At 36.9% G+C, this 19,662-nt stretch overlaps 1 protein-coding gene across 2 annotated transcripts in view; it reads right to left on the bottom strand.

Annotated features, from left to right (window-relative positions):
• Positions 1–471: 471 nt before the first annotated feature.
• C2H2orf76 (chromosome 2 C2orf76 homolog) overlaps positions 472–19,662 on the bottom strand; it is a 64,194-nt gene continuing 45,003 nt past the window's right edge. For both annotated transcript variants that reach the window (XM_036746312.1, XM_036746311.1), the window contains 2 exons: positions 16,360–16,441; positions 472–652 (listed from right to left, as the gene is read on the bottom strand). In XM_036746312.1, coding sequence (XP_036602207.1) covers positions 576–652; positions 16,360–16,441 — 159 coding nt within the window. In that variant the 3' untranslated portion in view covers positions 472–575. The remainder of the gene's footprint in view (positions 653–16,359; positions 16,442–19,662) is intronic.

Consider the following 19,662-nt stretch of genomic DNA (forward strand, 5'->3'; position numbering starts at 1 on the left):
TGTGGTTGTGTGTTGTACACTCAAGAAACTGAAAAATGGATGAAATGATCACACTAGCCCTTCATCTCTTTGGTGGAAAAATAAGGTAATAAATAACTCCAATTAGAAACTCTGGATGAGAAACAAAATGAATAAAAGATCTCTTATAAATTCTTTCAAGAATAATCTAATATATTAGCTAGTCACAAGAAATTTTAAGGTTTTGAGAAAATTTTAAAAACAAAAACTATAGGGGAATGGAACAGTTCCATTAGTATATTATATATGCCTTTTGGTTTCTATTATTATTTGAAAAATATCAATATGGTTTTTATCATAAAAAGAAATACCACATTAATTACAGTACCTAGATGATAAAATACAAGTGAGAGAGGGAGGGGACATGAGTGTGTCTGAGAAATGTAAAGGCAGGTATGACTAACAGAGTTTGGATAAAAATGGTAGACTGAAAAGAAACTAACTCAGCATGGATTAATCTTTTAAGATTTATTTATCAGTAAAAAAAAAAAAAACCCTCACTAAGCAAAATAAAGAGCTTACTATAGGTATGCAAAACACAAGCTCCCCAGAAGTCTTCACCAGGATGAAACAGGATTAGCTTTGTAGTTCTTGTAATCTTCTTCACAGAAGAATGCAATTTCAGTTTCATTGCCTGAAAAAAGAAAAATAAATTTTTGAAAATTTTTAATGAAAAGTTAAGTTTAAACCCAAAATAGGAAACACAGGTATACTGATTCAGAATTTTACCTTCCAGGGCCCTTCAATGAGAAAGACAAGTATATATTTTGCTTAATATAGCACAAGAAAATGTTTTTTGTTGAAGAGACAACTGAAGTGATAGAGCATGTCAAGTCCTGCCTCCATTATTTACTAGCTATATGATCATGGACAAACCACTTAACCTCTCAGAAGATCAGTTTCCTTTTCTATAAAATGGGGATAATAAAAATTGCTCTACAAGGTTGTTGTGATAAATGAACTTGGTAAATCTTAAAGCATAATAGAGACCTAAGTTATTTGCTTAAAATAACTTCTAGTTTATGAACATTAAAAAATCCCAAACAATAAATAAAAAGAAAAAAATCACCCAAACCAGTTCAAACAAGGCAATGTGGATGGTTTTCAGAAAATCCCCAGTGCCCTTTCATGGTTCCCCTTGTAGTTCTAGGAAATAATGGACCTTGATTTTTCAAGTTCACTACTGAGTTAGTGAGAAGGGGGGGGAAAATCCTTCTTTTTTTTCCTGAAATTAGCCTGTAGGTATAATAATTTAATACTTAGAGGATCAGTAGAATATTTTACAGATCACTTTACATTCTCCCTCATGACCCATCAAAATATGTGTCTGAAGAAGTTAATTTTTTGCCCTGCTTATGATTAATTCATGAGGCTTCAACAATATGCAAAGTGAAAGACACAAATTGGCTTCTACAGCAATACCTTCAAATACCTCTAATTATTCACAGGGGATATGGCACAGCTACAGGACCCACAAAGGTTCAGAGCAGTCACAATTCTTTCAACCTAACAGGTCAAGGACTTCTTCTTCTAAAACAATAAGTCAGCAACATTATTAATTCAGAACTGAGACAAATCTGATGGAAAGCCTTCACAATTATTAAACATGCAATTCTTTAAGGTGTGGAGCCAACAAGTTTCACAATCGCTTTTTAAATTAAGGAAGAAGTTAATACAGTCTGCTTGGCTATACAGAAAGGGCAAGAAGGTTTTCAGAATCTTGACTAGAAAACAGACAAGATTATTTGTAATGAATATTGAGCACTTTATTAACATATCTCCTACTCTAAAACAGACATACAAAACTCTACCAAATATATACTAAAATAATAAGAGTAAGTATTAAACAGAATCCTTAAGAAGAGTTAGCAGTTTGGTCTCAAAATAAACAATTTCAGTGCCTTAGAATTTATCACCAAATATTGATAAGTTTAAGCATGCAATTTCATTTGAGTTTTTTTTAATAACATCTCAGGGATGAAATTTAATCAGAGTAGCTAAAAATCAGATTGCAAAGATCAAGTCACACTGGGTCTGTGGGTGGACTGCAGATAGCACTCAGAAATCAATGAAAGGGTATTGGAGACAGACTGCACCTGGAAAACATTCCTAATTTAAAGTGGGTTATGGCTCATAATGAAAAATTCCAAAAAGGAGTTCAAACTTAGCATGAAGAAAATGCTGAAAAAGAAAGCCTCTGCCTAGTTAAAGAAATTTAATATCAGAAGAAAATAAAATGTTTCAAAACTGATCCCAAAAGCATAAAAAGCACTTAGGACTTTTCCCTTCCTGACATGCCCAAAGGGATGGCTTATATATAATTTGCAAGTCATTCTAATTAAAGTTATAATGGAAGAAAGGCTAGAAATTTTGCATTCTTAATTATCATAAAGCAAGTTTTTACTAATGCAATAGTCTATTATTACATGTAACACTTTACAAATATAGCTACGCTTATAGCAATCCACTTAATAAATTTGTTGACTAATCATTACACATTTCTTTTATGGTGGCCAACATTACCCTACAGACCTTTCCAAAGGCAAATACATAATATTTTCACCTTCAATTATAGGTGTAGATTGAGTTAATATATGGAAAGTACTGACAAATAGAATTGTGTTCTGACACACGGCTTCTCTCTCAGATCTAAATAATTTATAAATCAACCCACTGTTTATATAGGCATTTAAGTCCTTTCTAAGACATCAGATCAGAATCATCTTGGGAAAGAAGGTAATAAAATGATGTTCCTGTTCTTAGGTGTTTAAATTTAACACACTATTCTAAAAGACAATTTTTTTATGAGCTTCTAAGCTTGAAGACAATTTTTTTTCTCCATGACAAATTTTTTAGCTTGAAAAATTTGGGGTATGAATTTTTAGTATTTAGTGTGAGAGATGGCGATTCCTCCCCCTCACTAAACCAACAAACAACATTTCAAACATCAAAACAGCATTTATTTAAAATTTAGAACAATATGGTCCTCAAGTGACAAGAGAATTAAACTTATAAAATCTATATAACCCTAACAACAAATTAACTTGTGAATTCCTATATATGTTCTATAAATTTAGTTACCAAATTAAATGTATAAGAAAATATATATATATATGTATGTACGCATGCATGTATGTACGTATGTATAGCTTCCCTTTCAAGACCCACTCCCAAACTATCCTTATCCTTCCTACCACAATTTCTTGAATTCCAGCTTCTTACTATCTTTAAAAGTGGCTTCTAAAAGAACTGTAGGAAGCCTAGCAGTGTGATGGTCCCCGAGGGCACCCGATTTTAAATTAAATGTGCTGTAGGCTGCAGTGCACTCAGGTGCACAAGCCCACGGCACGTGAATCTGAAATGAATGTGCAATCTAAAATCCAATAAATACATTGCCAGCTCTTCCCCTCGTCTTACTATCAAATAAAACCAAGAAAGTAAGACACCCCCCCCCCAAATCCATTTACGGAACATTACAACAATGACTCTCAAGTTTAATTAGCTGAACAGAAATCAGGATATCCAAACTAATGATCTAAAGTAAATTATTCAGTATTTCCAAATGGTACACATATATTTTTTAACACTTAAAAAACACTTCTGGGAACAATTTTTAAATGATCATTAACAAAACTTAAATGCAAACAGGCTACTTAAGTCAACTTTTCTGTCAATTAACCAACTAAACAATAAAAATTCATTGAAGCCTTATTCTGTGCCTAGCCCTGTGGGAAAGTTTTATGGGATACTAGAATAGATTCAAACACCATTTCTGTCTACAAGGAACTTACAATCTAGTTGGGGAAGAAAAGATATAAACATATGAACTACTTAGTGAACAAGAAGATATGATAAGGCACTAAGCTGTTTGGTTCAGATAATCACAGAACAAAACAAAATAAAAAGGTGCTGATTATGGGACACAGGAAATAAATGGGAAAGGAATTATTGAGAAGGCAACAATGGGGTTTCTACACAGTGGTTTCATAGAGAAAAGAGGGAGTTTCAACCCAAAGCTAATATCCTATACATCTGATCTCACAAAATTCAGATGTGCAAGCCATTCAAAAGTCCAAGGTAGATCAGCAATCTAAATTAAATAGGTTCCAACTACAGAGTTCAATCCTTGATCTGAAATTGAAATGTGAAGAAAGAGTATAATCAAAAGTTCAGTTTTAACATTTACTATATTATTACTATATTCAGTATATTACCATATACTGAATGGCTAGAGGAAGAACAATCTATGACACTTCTTTGAAACCCCTTGTTGTTGTGAATTTATGAATATTTGCAAATTGCCCAGTCCGAACTTGTTACTTAACTGAGTATAAGGTTATATTAATGTTAAGGTGACAAATAACTACCTAAACATGTTAGAGAGAGAAGACAAAAATTAAATATGATTTTCACTATGAATATGGGAACAGTATATAACTATGTTATTAGATATACCTAAGTGACAAGATTTTTAGCATGAAAAAGGGTTCTGATAATGAGTAGAAGACTGAAATGACACTCAAAATGAAAGCATACCACAAGGGAGTTTTGGAATCATTATAGAAATATGCTCAAAGTGAACTCCCCTCCCTCTTCCCTTCCCCCCAAAAAACCCTAATAATCTCTCAGTTTAGCCTACGATATCTTGTCTCAAAATAATTCTAATATATCAGCTCCCAAATGAAGTGAAAATGCTATAATTTTTTATCAAACTGGAGAGAAATCATTAGAGCTAACCGCTTGAGAGAACACAGAATAAAGGAAGTAAAATGTAACTAAATAAACTTACTCTTTAAGTGATTTTACATTTCAGTGTTTAAAAACTGAGACATCACACAGACATTCTTTAAATTATAAATAACAATTCCTGGTAAAACTATTTTCTTGCATCCACAAAGCCAGGGTTGTATGTATGTGTGTATGTGTGTCTGTCTGTCTGTGTGTCTGTGTATTTTAAATACTCAATCTACATGCAAACACTACTGACGTCAAGTACAGAATATGCAGTTGGGTTCTGCAGTGCAGATAAAAGGCCAGAGTATAAATTAGAAAATTTTACCCTGAAAGTCAAACTTCAGTAAGTTTTCTTTCCTCTCTCACAGCTTTTCTTTGCCTTTCATAGACCCTGCAGAAAAGTCATAATGATAAATTTGTAACATTGCTATTATTTCCATGGCAACTGGCTGTGATGCCAAACACAGAGTGACAGCTCTACTCCAAGATCAAGCAGGAAAAGGGATGGGCACTGATCACTTAGAATTTTCTTTCAACCTTTTTTTACATACCTAACTTAAGAAAAAGGGGGCTGAGTAAACCCCCCAAATACTTTTTAAAATAATGAGCTTCAAGGATTTTTTTAACAGCTCTGTACCCACTCAGTATTCTCTACTATTCTCAAGGGACCATCTCTATTTCTCATGTATAATAGCCTCCTTACCTCCAGAGTACAACAATGCTCTAGGCAACAGACAAGGAAGGACCATGTAGGGGAAGAAATGGCCACAAGTAAGGGAATGAACCTACCACTATCCCAAGACTTCCAAATCCTAACTGGACAAAATATGGTTTGGAGCCCACAGCCTTCATTCTCTTCTGTGACTACTGAGCTCTTGAAAAGTACTATTACATAAAAGCTAATGCATATACATTCAAAACATTCAATGGCTTTACTCTAGCACTCAAGATATTTGTGCTGATTCCTTATATTTGATCAAAAGCCTCTCCCCAATACATAAGTGGACAAAGAAAATGATTAATTTTCAATAAAGAATTACAAACAACAAGCATATAAAATGTCCCAAATTATCAATAATAGGAGAAATTCAAATTAATACAACTCTGAGACTCCATTTTATGTCCAGCAAATTGACAAAGATGATAAGAGTTGGAAATGGTCAGTGCTGAAGGGAATACAGTAAGACAAGCATAATAATGTACTATTAATGAAACTGAACTGGTCCAACCATCCTGGAAAACAATTTAGAAATAAACAAGAAAACTACAAAACTATTTGTAATGTTCTCTGACCCAATGACCCCACAACAGGGCATATCACCCAAAGAGGTAAAGACAGACTGAAAAGTCCCACATATATCAAAATATTCATAAGAAGCATTTTGTGTATGTGATAGGAAAACACTGGAAAGAAAGTAAGTGTCCTTCAAATAAGGAAGGACTAAACAACTGTATTATATAAAAATAACAGAATATTATAGTAATATAAGAAATGATCAATGTGAAGCATTCTGGGAAACGTGAGGCAGCTGATATGAACTGATCCAAAATAAAGGAAGCAGAACTGGAACTGTGTGTGTATGTGTATGTACGCACGCATGTGTATATAAAATATATTACACACACACACACACATACCACACTAATGTAAAAGAAAACAATATTAAAAGGCAGTTGAACTCAGCAATGTCTATTCTTAGCTCATGAGGACAAATTATGAAATGTACCACCTTCCTTGGAGAGAGGAGAGGGTTGACAGGTATGAAATGTTGCCTCCAATATCAGACGTAGTTTTTGTGTTTCTTGTTTTATGTGAAAGAGATACCAGAAACTGAGAAATGTCTATAGCATAAAAAATAAAAGGCATCAATAAAACAAACCAAAAAACCCTCCTTCCTGTTCAGCTCAAGAGGGGACCTCCATGAATTGCAAAGATGTAAAGACCCAAACTTCAAATAATCTTCTAAATTCTCTGCTCCTCATCATCACCTAACCTTCATTTCTTCCTATCTAGGACTCTTTTTTTCTAGTTATATAAAAATGAAAAAAACTACATTTATTCACTGTCAGTTTAAAATAAAAATCCAACATATATAATCTCCATCACAGAAGTATTATGTTGTATCTGCGATTTGAGTTAATTAGTATCATATTTTTTGAGATATTGTTTCAAACATTGCCAAATTGTCATCCCCAAAATTAATAACTTATATATAGGACTAAAATAATAGATGCAAGAATAGTTTGACATTAGAAAATAATTAGAATACTCAAACATAAAGAACAAAAACAAGAAAAACTATATGATTGTTCCAAGAGATGCAAAAAAAGAGCTTTGACAAAATAGTATTTCACAGTGTTCAAAATCCTAAAAAACAAAGGCACAGAAGGCCCTTTCTTTAATATGATCAAAAGTACATATTTAGAACCAAGAGCTGGCATTGTATGCAATAGAGAAACATTAGAAGCTTTCCCAGTATAAACAGGAGTAAAAGATGCCCTCTGCCAGAATTTAATAGAGTTCTAGAAATGGTAGCTGTACCAATAATACAAGAGAACAAAATTGAAGATATAAGTATAAGAAAAGAGGAGACAAAATTAATCCTATTTGCAAATCATATAATGGGGTACTCAGAAAATTCCAGAGAATCACCAAAGAAACTGAGTGAGACATTTAATAATTTCACAATAAGGCAATGGAATACAAAACAAATACAGGAAAATTATCAGCAGTTCTATATAGGACTAATAAACACCCAAAAGAAGCAATGAGAATGTCTTTCAAAATAACTACAAAATATAGTAAAATATCTGGGTGTTAACTTGCACAAGAGTTATATAAATACAACTACAAAACACTCTTTTAAAAACTAAAGACAAAAAATTCACTAAAGAGGTATTCCTTGCATATGGTTGGGCCATGACAATATAGTATAAATTTGACAATGTTTAAATTAATTGACAGATTTGATGCTCTCTCTCTCTCTCTCTCTCTGTCTCAACCTTCCTCCTTCCCACTCCCTCCCATCCTGCATATAAATATATATGTATATAAATATAAATATATATATCTATATATATATATAATATTCACACACATAGATGCATGTATGTATCTGTGTGTATATATACTCAATAAAACAGTAACATTTCATTTAGAACAACAAAAGGTCTAGAACCTCAACGAAAAAGTGAGGGAAAAGTACATGTGAAGAGGTCATAGCACCTACAGATGGCAAAACAGGAAACAAAGCACCGAAAACAGTACCCTAGTGTATGAAAAACTCAAAAACAGAAATTACTGAAGACTACATTTTTGACAAGAAGTGCTAGGAAAACTAGGAAGCGTGTAGGCAAATACTAGACCTAGGCTAACATCTTAACCCATATATCACTATAAACTCAAAATGAAAATACAATAAGAATATCAAAGATCGGGGGCGGAGCCAAGATGGTGGCTGGAAAGCAGGGACTAGCATGAGCTCCCCGCCAAGTCCCTCCAAAAACCTATAAAAAATGGCTCTGAACCAATTCTAGAACTGCAGAACCCACAAAATATCAGAGGGAAGCAGGGATCCAGCCCAGGACAGCCCGGATGGTCTCTGGGTAAGGTCTACTGTGCACAGAGCTGGGAGCGGAGGGGAGCAGAGCAGAGCCTAGCGTGGGCCCCACGGACCAACCAGACCAGGAGCTGGGCGGAGCAGGCCCTAGCACCCTGAATCAGTGAGCTGTGGCAGTTGCCAGACTTCTCAACCCACAAACACCAAAGACAACAGAGAAGAACTGCAGAACTCACAAAATAGCAGAGGGAAGCAGGGCTCTAGCCCAGGACAGCCTGGATGGTCTCTGGGTGAGGTCTATCCCACACAGAGCTGGGAACGGAGTGGAGCAGAGCAGAACCCAGCGTGGGCGGGGCAGACCAACCAGATCAGGAGCCGGGCGGAGCGTGCCCTAGCACCCTGAATCAGTGAGCTGCAGCAGTTACCAGACTTCTCAACCCACAAACACCAAAGACAACAGAGAAGGTTAGTGGGAAAAGCTGCTGGGGACCGGACAGAGTTTGCGGTTCAGCCACTGCCCCAGGGGCAGCGGAGGTGGGGCAGCTACAGAACTACACCTGCAGTTGCTTCTGGCCTCAGGCCCACCTGGTGGGAGGAATTAAGTGGCAGATCAGAGGAGGAGTGAAGAGCCTGCTGAAGATCTAAGTCCAGTCTGGGTTGGGGGTTCTTGGGGAAGGAGGAGTGCTGGTGTGGCAGACCTGGCGCATCCCCCCAAGCTTGGAACATAGAACTCTTTACTCTACGAGCAGTCATACCCCACTGAAAAACTCAAGGGTCAAGTAAGTTGGCTGGGAACATGGCCAGGCAGCGAAGACACACCCAGATTCAGTTGCAGACTTTGGAATCTTTCTTTGGTGACAAAGAAGACCAAAACATACAGCCAGAAGAAGTCAACAAAGTCAAAGCACCTACAACAAAAGCCTCCAAGAAAAACATGAACTGGTCTCAGGCCATGGAAGAGCTCAAAAAGGATTTGGAAAAGCAAGTTAGAGAAGTAGAGGAAAAACTGGGACAAGAAATGAGAAGGATGCAAGAAAACCATGAAAAACAAGTCAATGACTTGCTAAAGGAGACCCAAAAAAATACTGAAAAATATACTGAAGAAAACAACACTTTAAAAAATAGACTAACTCAAATGGCAAAAGAGCTCCAAAAAGCCAATGAGGAGAAGAATGCCTTGAAAGGCAGAATTAGCCAAATGGAAAAGGAGGTCCAAAAGACCACTGAAGAAAATACTACCTTAAAAATTAGACTGGAGCAAGTGGAAGCTAGTGACTTGATGAGAAATCAAGATATTATAAAACAGAACCAAAGGAATGAAAAAATGGAAGACAATGTAAAATATCTCATTGGAAAAACCACTGACCTGGAAAATAGATCCAGGAGAGATAATTTAAAATTTATTGGACTACCTGAAAGCCATGATCAAAAAAAAAAGCCTAGACATCATCTTTCAAGAAATTATCAAGGAGAACTGCCCTGATGTTCTAGAGCCACAGGGCAAAATAGAAATTGAAAGAATCCACCAATCGCCTCCTCAAAGAGATCCCAAAAAGAAATCTCCTAGGAATATTATCGCCAAATTCCAGAGCTCCCAGGTCAAGGAGAAAATACTGCAAGCAGCCAGAAAGAAACAATCTGAGTATTGTGGAAACACAATCAGAATAACCCCAGATCTAGCAGCTTCTACATTAAGAGATCGAAGGGCTTGGAATACGATATTCCGGAGGTCAATGGAGCTAGGATTAAAACCAAGAATCACCTACCCAGCAAAACTGAGTATCATGCTCCAAGGCAAAATATGGACTTTCAATAAAATAGAGGACTTTCAAGCTTTCTCAGTGAAAAGACCAGAGCTGAATAGAAAATTTGATTTTCAAACCCAAGAATCAAGAGAAGCATGAAAAGGTAAACAAGAAAGAGAAATGATAAGGGACTTACTGAAGTTGAACTGTTTTGTTTACATTCCTACATGGAAAGATGATGTGTATGATTCATGAGACCTCAGTATTAGGGTAGCTGAAGGGAATATGCATATACATACATACACACACACACACACACACACACACACACACACACACACACATACATATATACATACATATATACGTATATATGTATATATATATGTATATGTGTGTGTATGTGTGTGTTTGTGTATACATATGTATATGTGAGTGTGTATGTATGTATATATGTATGTGCATATATATATAGAGAGAGAGAGAGCAGGCACAGGGTGAGTTGAAGATGAAGGGAAGATATCTAAAAGAAATAAAATCAAATTAAGGGATGAGAGAGGAATATTTTGAGAGAGGGAGAAAGGGAGAGATAGAATGGGGTAAATTATCTCGCATAAAAGTGGCAAAAAAAAGCAGTTCTGTAGGAAGATAAGAGAAGGCAGGTGAGGGGGAATGAGGGAATCTTGCTCTCATCAGATTTGACCTGAGGAGGGAATACCATACATACTCAATTGGGTATCTTACCCCACAGGAAAGAAGGAGGAAGAAGATAAAAAAAGGGGGGGATGATAGAAGGGAGGGCAGATGGGGGGAGGAGGTAATCAAAAACAAACACTTTCAAAAAGGGACAGGGTCAAGGGAGAAAATTCAATAAAAGGGGATAGGTTAGGAAGAAGCAAAATATAGTTAGTCTTTCATAACATGAGTATTGTGGAAGGGTTTTACATAATGATACACATGTGGCCCATGTTGAATTGCTTGACTTCTTAGGGAGGGTGGGTGGGAAGAGAAGAGGGGAGAGAATTTGGAACTCAAAGTTTTAAAAACAGATGTTCAAAAACAACAACAACAAAAAAAAGTTTTTGCATGCAACTAGAAAATAAGATACACAGGCAATGGGGCGTAGAAAATTATCTTGCCCTACAAGAAAGGAAGGGAAAAGAGGATGGGAAGGGAGTGGGGTGACAGAAGGGAGGGCTGACTGGGGAACAGGGCAACCAGAATATACGCCATCTTGGAGCGGGGGGGAGGGTAGAAATGGGGAGAAAATATGTAATTCAAACTCTTGTGAAAATCAATGCTAAAAACTAAATATATTAAATAAAAAAAAATTTTAAAAAGAATATTAAAGATCAGATAATAAATCAAAAAGCATTTTTAAGTGTTTGCTATATGCCAACCACTGTGCTAAGCACCAGGGATATAAAGAAAGGCAAAAAACAATTGTCCCTGCTCTCAAGGAGCTCACATTCTCATGGAAGAGAAACATGCAAAAACTATTTACAAATAAGGTATCCTAGAGATAAATTAGAGGTAAATTTAGAATAGCATTAAAGAGCACCAGGAAAGGTTTTTTACACAAAGTGGGGTTAGAGCTGAACACATGAGACTGAGATGAGGAGAAAACCCATTCCTGTCATGGAAAACAGCCAGTGAAAATGCAGAGTCGAAAAACAAGGAGGCTAGAACATCAATGAACTGGAGTCCATGGAACAGAGTAAGGTATAAAAACAGAAAGGTAAAAAGGAAACAGGTTATGAAGGACTTTGCGAACCAACCCACGATTTTATATTTGATCCCGGAAGTAACAGAAAGCCACTGCATTTCACTGAGTAGGGGGATGACAGGATCAGACCGATACTTTAATAAGATCACTTTGATAACTGAGTAAAAGAATGGACTGGAATGGGGAGAGACCTGAGGGATGCCAACCAGAATGCTCCTTAATACACTAAGCTTGATGTAATTAAGGCCCACAGCAGGGTAGTGGCAATGTCAGAAGAGAGAAGGAGGGATATGTGAGAGATGCTGTGAAGGTAGAAGTGACAGGATTTGGCAACAGATTGGATTTGAGGGTGAGTCAAGCAAAATTGATACTGAGATTGTGACACCAAAAAGGTGGCTGGGAGGATAGTGAAATCCTAAAATGTAATAGAGAAGTTCAGAAAAGTGAAGGGTTTAGGGACAGGGTCGGGGTGGCGGGGAAAGATAATGAGTTCTTATTTGAAGATGTCTACTGGACATCCAGTTTGAAATGTCCAATAGGCAGCTGGAGACAATGGACTGGAGGTCAGAAGTGAGGCTAAGGCTAGATAAGTATAAAATATAGATAAAATTACCATGGGAGATAATGAGATTACCAAGCTAAACAGTAAAAAGAGAAAAAAGAAGAGGGCCCAGGACAGAGCCCTGGAGATCCTGCAAAGGACTGCAGAATGGTCAGAAAGAGGGAGAACAAAGACAGAACAATGTCAAAGAAACCTACAGAGAAGAGAATATCAAGAAAAAGGTAACTGACAGTATCAAAGGCTTCAGACATCAGGAAGGAGGAAGGCTGAGAAAAAGCCACTAGGATTTAGCAATTATGAGATCACTGGAGAGAGCAGTTTCAGTTGAATGAGAAGGTCAGAAGCCAGACTGCAGGGAGTTAAGAAGATAGAGAGAAGAAAGAAATGGAGGCACCATTGTAGACTCAAGGAGTTTAGCCACCAAAGGGAAGAGAGAAGACAACAGCTAGTGGGGAAGGATGGACCAAGTGAGAATTGACCAAGTTAAGAATAAGATGAGGTACGTTTCATAATTAGGGCTTGATCACATAAAATTTTTTTTAAAAAACTTTTTGCACAAATGAAATCAATAAAGATAGAATAGAAAGGGGAGGATGGGTTTAGTGCAGTAGAGAGAGTGAAGAACATTGAGAAGGAGCTGCGTTCAAATCTCAGCTCTTCTGATTATTACTTGTGTGACCTTAGGCAAGTCACTTAAGCTCTCTGGGCCTCAGTTTCCTCATTTATAAATGAGGGAATTAATGAGCTGTAGGGTCCCTTCCAATTCTAAATCTATGATTCTATGAGTCTTATAATCCTAAAATATAGTGGGGGGAAAGTTGCATCAAGTATTATGATTCTTATATCCAATATACATTGGGAACACAAATGACACAAACATGTAACACCAAAAGCCACTGTCCAGTAAATGGTCAAAGGGTAGAAACAGTTTTTAAAAGAAACATTACATTCTATAAATGGCCATTAGAAAAATCATTAATAGTGAGAAAAACACAAATCAAAACCATCTTAAGGTTTTACCTCTTAAACCCTACAAAATGGAAAAGATGACGAAAAACATTCAATGTTGGAGAGGCTGTGGGAAGACATACTAGTAAACTGCAGGCAGAGCTGTGTTGGTCCCGCACTTCTATCACTTTGGAATTACGTAAGAAAAGTAACTAAACCTTTCATACTCCTTAGGCCCAGTAATTCCACTATTGGACACATACAACAAAAAGTCCAAGAAAAATACAAAGATCCAAGATACACCAAAGTATTGATCCAGTACTCTTTGTGGTACCAAAGAACTGGAAATAAAGCGGGAGACCATCAGCTGGAGAATGACTGAAAAATGGATAACACAGACACATCAATGTCCTGCTAGTGGTGGAGGTGTTAACTGAGACGACCATTCTGAAAAGCAATGTGAGCTATACTCAAAATGTCAGTGAACTGAGCCAACTTCCTAACCCAGTGATATCACTACAAAGTTTATACCACACCGCCCCCTGCCAAAGAGTTTGTCAAAGACAGAGAAAGAGCCCACTTGCAATAAAAGGTAGCATTTGTATAGTATTTGAAGGCTTGTAAAAGGCTTTACATATGTTACCTAATTTCATCCTTACAACAACTCTGTGAGGTAAGTTCTATTATCTTCATTTTACAGATGAGGAAACTATATAGAGGCAACTGGTAGCATTCACTGGACCTGGTGTCAAGAAGACCAGAATTCAAATCCAGACTCAGACACTTTCTAGCTGTGTTACCCTGGGCAAGTCACTTAACCGCTATCTGCCTCAGTTTCCTCAGCTGTAAAATGGGGATAGCATCTACCTCTCAAAGTCGTTGTGTATTCAGCACTTAGCAAGTGCCTGGCACATAGCAGGAGCTTAATAAGTGCTTGTTTCCTTTCTCCCCCTCCCCAACTCCACTAACTGGGGGTATTCTCCAGGAAACTGAGGCTGAGTGGGGTTAAAAGACTTGCCCAGAATCACAAAGCTGGTAGGTATCTGAGGCATGATTCAAACTCAGGTCTTCCTTTGGCCAAATCCAACATTCTATCACACACTGTACCACTTAGCTGCCTTGATATACAAAAAATACTGTACAAAAATATTTGTGACAGCACTTCATACAGTAGCTAAGAACTGAAAATAAATTAGGGGGCATCAGCTGGAGAATGGTTGAACAGATCATGACATACGAATGTAAAGAAATATTATTGTACAAGAAGTGACAAACATGATGGATTCAGAGAAACCTAGGAAGACTTTAAGAACCAGTTTAGCAGGTTCAAGTGAATAGAACCAGAGAAACAACTTATAGAAGGATCTCAATATTACAAAAGGAAACAATTTTAAGACTCTTCAGAACTCTGAACAATTCGATGGACCAATCATGGCCAGAGAAGACTAATGATAAAGCTTACCACGTCCTGGCACAAAGGTGAAGTGTACAAGTACAGAAGGCAGTCAACACTTATAGACAGAGCCAGTGCAAGGACCTGGCTCTGCTTGACTCCCCTTACTGGTTATAGGCAGAGGTGTGCTGGAGCTGGCTCCTACAGAAGCCAGCAGTTAAGTTTTCAGTTTGAACATTTACATCTTGGAAATAGGCAAATGCCACAGATCAGGGCTTGGTTTATTATACTGCTGCCTGTCCAGGAACCTGATCATCAAGCTTTCCACTGATGCTATGTGGATCTTGTATGGATCGCCTCCCTCACTAGAATGCAAACTCCTTAACAACAGAGGTTGTCTTTGCTTCTTCCCAGGGCCTGGAATGTAGGAAGTACTTAATACACGCCAGCTGACTGACTGAACGATACATTTTCCCTTCTCAGCAGCATTCAGTGATGATACTGGATGTGTTTACTACAACTGTTCTTTCTCACAAGGGAGGTGGAGGGAGTTCAATTTGGAGGGGGGTGAGAAGTTTCTTCCTCTAGAGACAACTGTGTAAAGACAAAAGATATCAATAAAATGTATCAAAAATCAAATAAACTGTTAATAAACTTCTCTAAAAGGATCATAGGATGCTAGATCTAGAGCTGGAAGGGCCCTCAGAAGCCATCTAGGGCAATCCCTTCATTTTACAGATGAGGAAACTGAGGACCCAGGAAGTGAAGTGACATGCCCAAGGTTAAGTCACTAAAGTATCGAGCATCAGAAACAGGTTTTGAACCCAGGTCTTCTGACTCTAGTGCCAATATACCTTCTACTATACTTCAGACTTCCTGCTACAGGCAAAGCCTAAGTATTCTGCAATCAAAACAGCTAAGAGATTATAAGGTAAACATTCTATATCAATGACAGTGACTTTCATTGCCAAAAAAAGATATCACATAGCAAAAAATCTAATAGTATTCAGCTGTCTCTTCAATTCTTGGATTGCTCTGTTATCAGATGATTTTTCAGGTCCATGTATAAATAGAATTGCAGTGACATCTAATGGTCACAAAGCATGTCACATGTACAAATTTCCCAGCAGTGTTTCTATTGAATATGAACATTCCCAATGAGAAATGAAAAAATCAGGTCATTTTTAAGCGACACACACTATACTCAATGTTAAATTCTATTATTTAAGCAGCCTGGAATGACCTGAATGACTATCAGAAACCACAATTCACATTAAACAAACAATCTCGTTTTATTACTCCACACTAGCTTGACTACTTAAATTTCTATCCAAAACATCAGTTTAAATGTTACTGATAAGACTAAGCAGACATGGTACTAATAACCTGTCAATCACTTAAAATTACCCTCTACAAAATTCTGAGCACACCTTCTGAAAAACGCAATTTGCATTCTGAACATTTGGAGAGCAGATACCTGTTGCCCTCAGTCCGATGATTTGAATGTACATCATCTTCTCTCTCTTGCTTCCCTGAATAATTATCGGAGAGTGTAAAGAGCATCAGGTATAGCATTTACTTTTCAGCAAGCTATCCAAACATAATCAGCCAGTCATCAGCATAAAGGCAAGCAAAGTGAGTCCCACCTTCAGGCAGTATCAATGCACTCTTACCGACTCCAGCTGCTTTCATAGTCCAGTCTTCTTTTAACAAGAGTCTATCATCATCTTCTAAACTCAACACAAGCTCATTAGTCTAAAAAGGAAAAAATGAAAAAAGAACATTAATTTTAACAGCATTTCTAAAGCTCTATATTCCATAATGGATTCTAGTACTTTCAAACTGAGTCAGAGACTATGTTATAGTAAGATATAGCTAGAATAAAGGAAATGTATGAGAAAAGATCCAACTATTAATATACCTAAAAACTTGACTAAGCTAATAAGTATTTGGGGATATTTCAATGAGAAGTTTAGTTTTAACTTTTCATATACTTTTGTGAAATGATATTTACCAATATGGTAAAACTTCATTAACACAGACTCCATTAATTAGTACCTTATGATGATTCAGACAGAACTTCTATTGCCTATTAAGGAAGGGTTTAACATAAACATAGGGAAAGTTTCAACTATTTGACAGAATAAATGGAGACCTTAAGTGTTGTAGAAGAATTAATCATTCCTTCACTCAAATTACTTAATAAGCAATGAATTTTCCATCAGGGGATATGCTCAAGACGAATCCACTCTCTTCATTAAAGCTGGTCATTTAAAGAATCATAAGATGACAGATATAGAGCTGGAAGGTACTTTAGAGTCCATCTAGTCCACACCTTTCACTATACAGAGGAGGAAACCAAGGCCCAAGGAGATAAAGTGATCTGCCCAAGAACACACAGGTAGCATCAAAGGTGAGATTCAAACCCAAGTCCTCTGATACCAAATCCAGCATTTTTTCCACTGTCTCCTCACTAGGCAACTTTTTTAACCTAATAACCTAATTTCAATTACATTTACTTGAAAGTAACCAAATTGAATTTCTTTCAGTTATTTTTTTTTTATTTTTTTAATTCAAATTGTTAACTAATTGAGGCTTGTTGCATACCAATGGAACCTTTATTTCTATTTCCATGCCTTCTATGCTGTTTTCCCCTGTTCAGAAGGCCCTATCCACTTATCTAAAAACCTGCCAGCCTTCAGAACCCAGCTCAAGTCCTTCTTATTCATATATCTCTTTGTCATCATGATCTCTCTCTTCTCTGCGTTCCTTCTGAACTCAGTCAGTTCCACAGTTTAACATTTAATTGTTATCTGATTGCTTCATGTGTCTTTTCACGCCCCCTGGAGGGGAACAGAGACCACCGTGTCTTTTACTTCTTTTCTATATGCCATCATGCCTAACACTGTGCTGCATACATAAGAAGCCCTTCATCAATACTTTTTTCTTTATCTGATTTCACTGACATAGTCAACTCCTGAAATGAAAACTTTTTCTACCACTGCTGATCATCAACTCACTTAAATCTTAGGAGAGTCATCTGGATGCACTGATAAGGTTCTTGTTCACAGACACACAGCTGCTAGGTCAGAAGCAGGACATAAATCAGGTATCATTGCCCCTCTATCCAACACAATAGAACGTCTCTCTATTAATTTATTAATACTTTATTAAATTATCTGATAGGATTTTTTTAAGGCTTATTCTACTATTGATTGAAACATTTCTCCCTCCCTAATGAGGTCTATATTTGATAATACATGTCAATGTTGAAAGCACAGGAGGACCCTGGGCCAGTCATGTAACCCTTCAGTTGCTCAGGCAGTTCTCTAAGACTACCACACTGGAAGACTTTCCTTGCTGAGAATTCCCAATACCAATAAAAACAAAGCTCTAGAGCAGGGGTGGGGAACCTGCACCCTCGAGGTCACATGTAGTGCTCTAGGCCTTCAGGTGTGCAAAGGGCCGTACTTGAGGGCCTAGAGAGCCACATGTGACCTCGAAGCTGCAGGTTCCCCACCCCTGCTCTAGATCAAAACCCTACAAATACCAAGACCTTTTCATAGGTCCTTAATTCATGTATAACAGAATAGTTTCCATAAGGCTAAGACATAGCCTAGAAGCTTAGTTGCTTGAATCAGTCTCTGATATGAATTTCTTTTGTGCGGAAAAAATGTTTCTTAATTGAGTCTGAGTGGGTTCTAATTAATCAAGGTTTTATTCAGAAGTTCACTACTTAAAAATGCCCAATTTACAAACATCTCTCATTTGTAAAGCACAAAGTTGCCCTAACCACAGACTCATCTCTTCCAGCTGCACTCTACCCTTGGGAAAATTACCTGTGTCTTCCCTCCCTGCTACTACTGTGCTGTAAAACCCTGCTGACCCAGCCCTTCTGAAACTCAAAACTCATTTTCCTAAAAAACACTGGGAAACTAGCATATCATTGGTACTATAATTCAGTGTTATAAGTTTAATTATGAGTTTAATAGGTTTCTATGTGTTTTAAGTTTGGAAATGTTGTTCATTTGTAAATTGGAAAATGCTTGTAAAGAGTATTAAAAGATATCATCTAATTTGGCACATACAAACTTCACCTATCCAAAACTTAGCTCTCTAGTAACAGCCATCCAGAACAAGGCTGAGATCTAGGGAGTAAGCTAAAAGAGTCTGTCAAAATAGATTTTACAAAGTCCATTCACACTATTTTATTCATTGAAGAACCTCCCATATTCTCCTCACATTATTATGATTTTACATACAATTTTAAAGCTTGGTTAGTTGCCTGGTTTCCAAGCAATTACGAAGATAAATTACTACAGTTAGGCACTCTGAAAACAGCAAGAAGTGACAAGGAAGAACAAGAGAAGGAATAGAAAAGTTATAAAAGAGATGAATTTAAAAACATAGTGTAGGAAGCAAACAGTCCGTATCAAGAAGCCACAGGGGAATTCCTTGTGTTAACGTGCAGAAATAATCATTGATGTTCATAATCACGACCCCAAGCCAGTTTAAATTATGGTATGCATACTTCAAGAATGCAGGGACATGCAATACATTTTTGAAAGATTGCTAACAAAACCCTACAAACGCCAAGACCTTTTCATAGGTATTTAATTCATATATAATAGAATAGTTTTTATCAAAAAATGTTAGGAGTCAACAACATATTACACAATTTTCTAACTATGGAAACCATATAAAATGATAACCAATTTCTTGATGATGATATATGTCAACATAATTTACTAATTCAACAACCTGTGAATTTCAACATTCTTCCTTCCACCTATCTATATCACATCTCCTGTTTAATTTAAGAGATACTCTTCAAGAGTTATTGTGACTGATAACATTTATCAATCTTCAGTCAATATGGTGAAGAGCCTCACCAAACTTAGCCAGGTTGGTCCTCGGGAAAAAGAAATAAGAGTCTATCACCAAGCCTACATTTGAAGCCTTTCCATTTTAGGCAT

This window comes from Trichosurus vulpecula, chromosome 2 (genome assembly GCF_011100635.1).
Source record: "Trichosurus vulpecula isolate mTriVul1 chromosome 2, mTriVul1.pri, whole genome shotgun sequence".
Lineage (NCBI taxonomy): Eukaryota > Metazoa > Chordata > Mammalia > Diprotodontia > Phalangeridae > Trichosurus > Trichosurus vulpecula.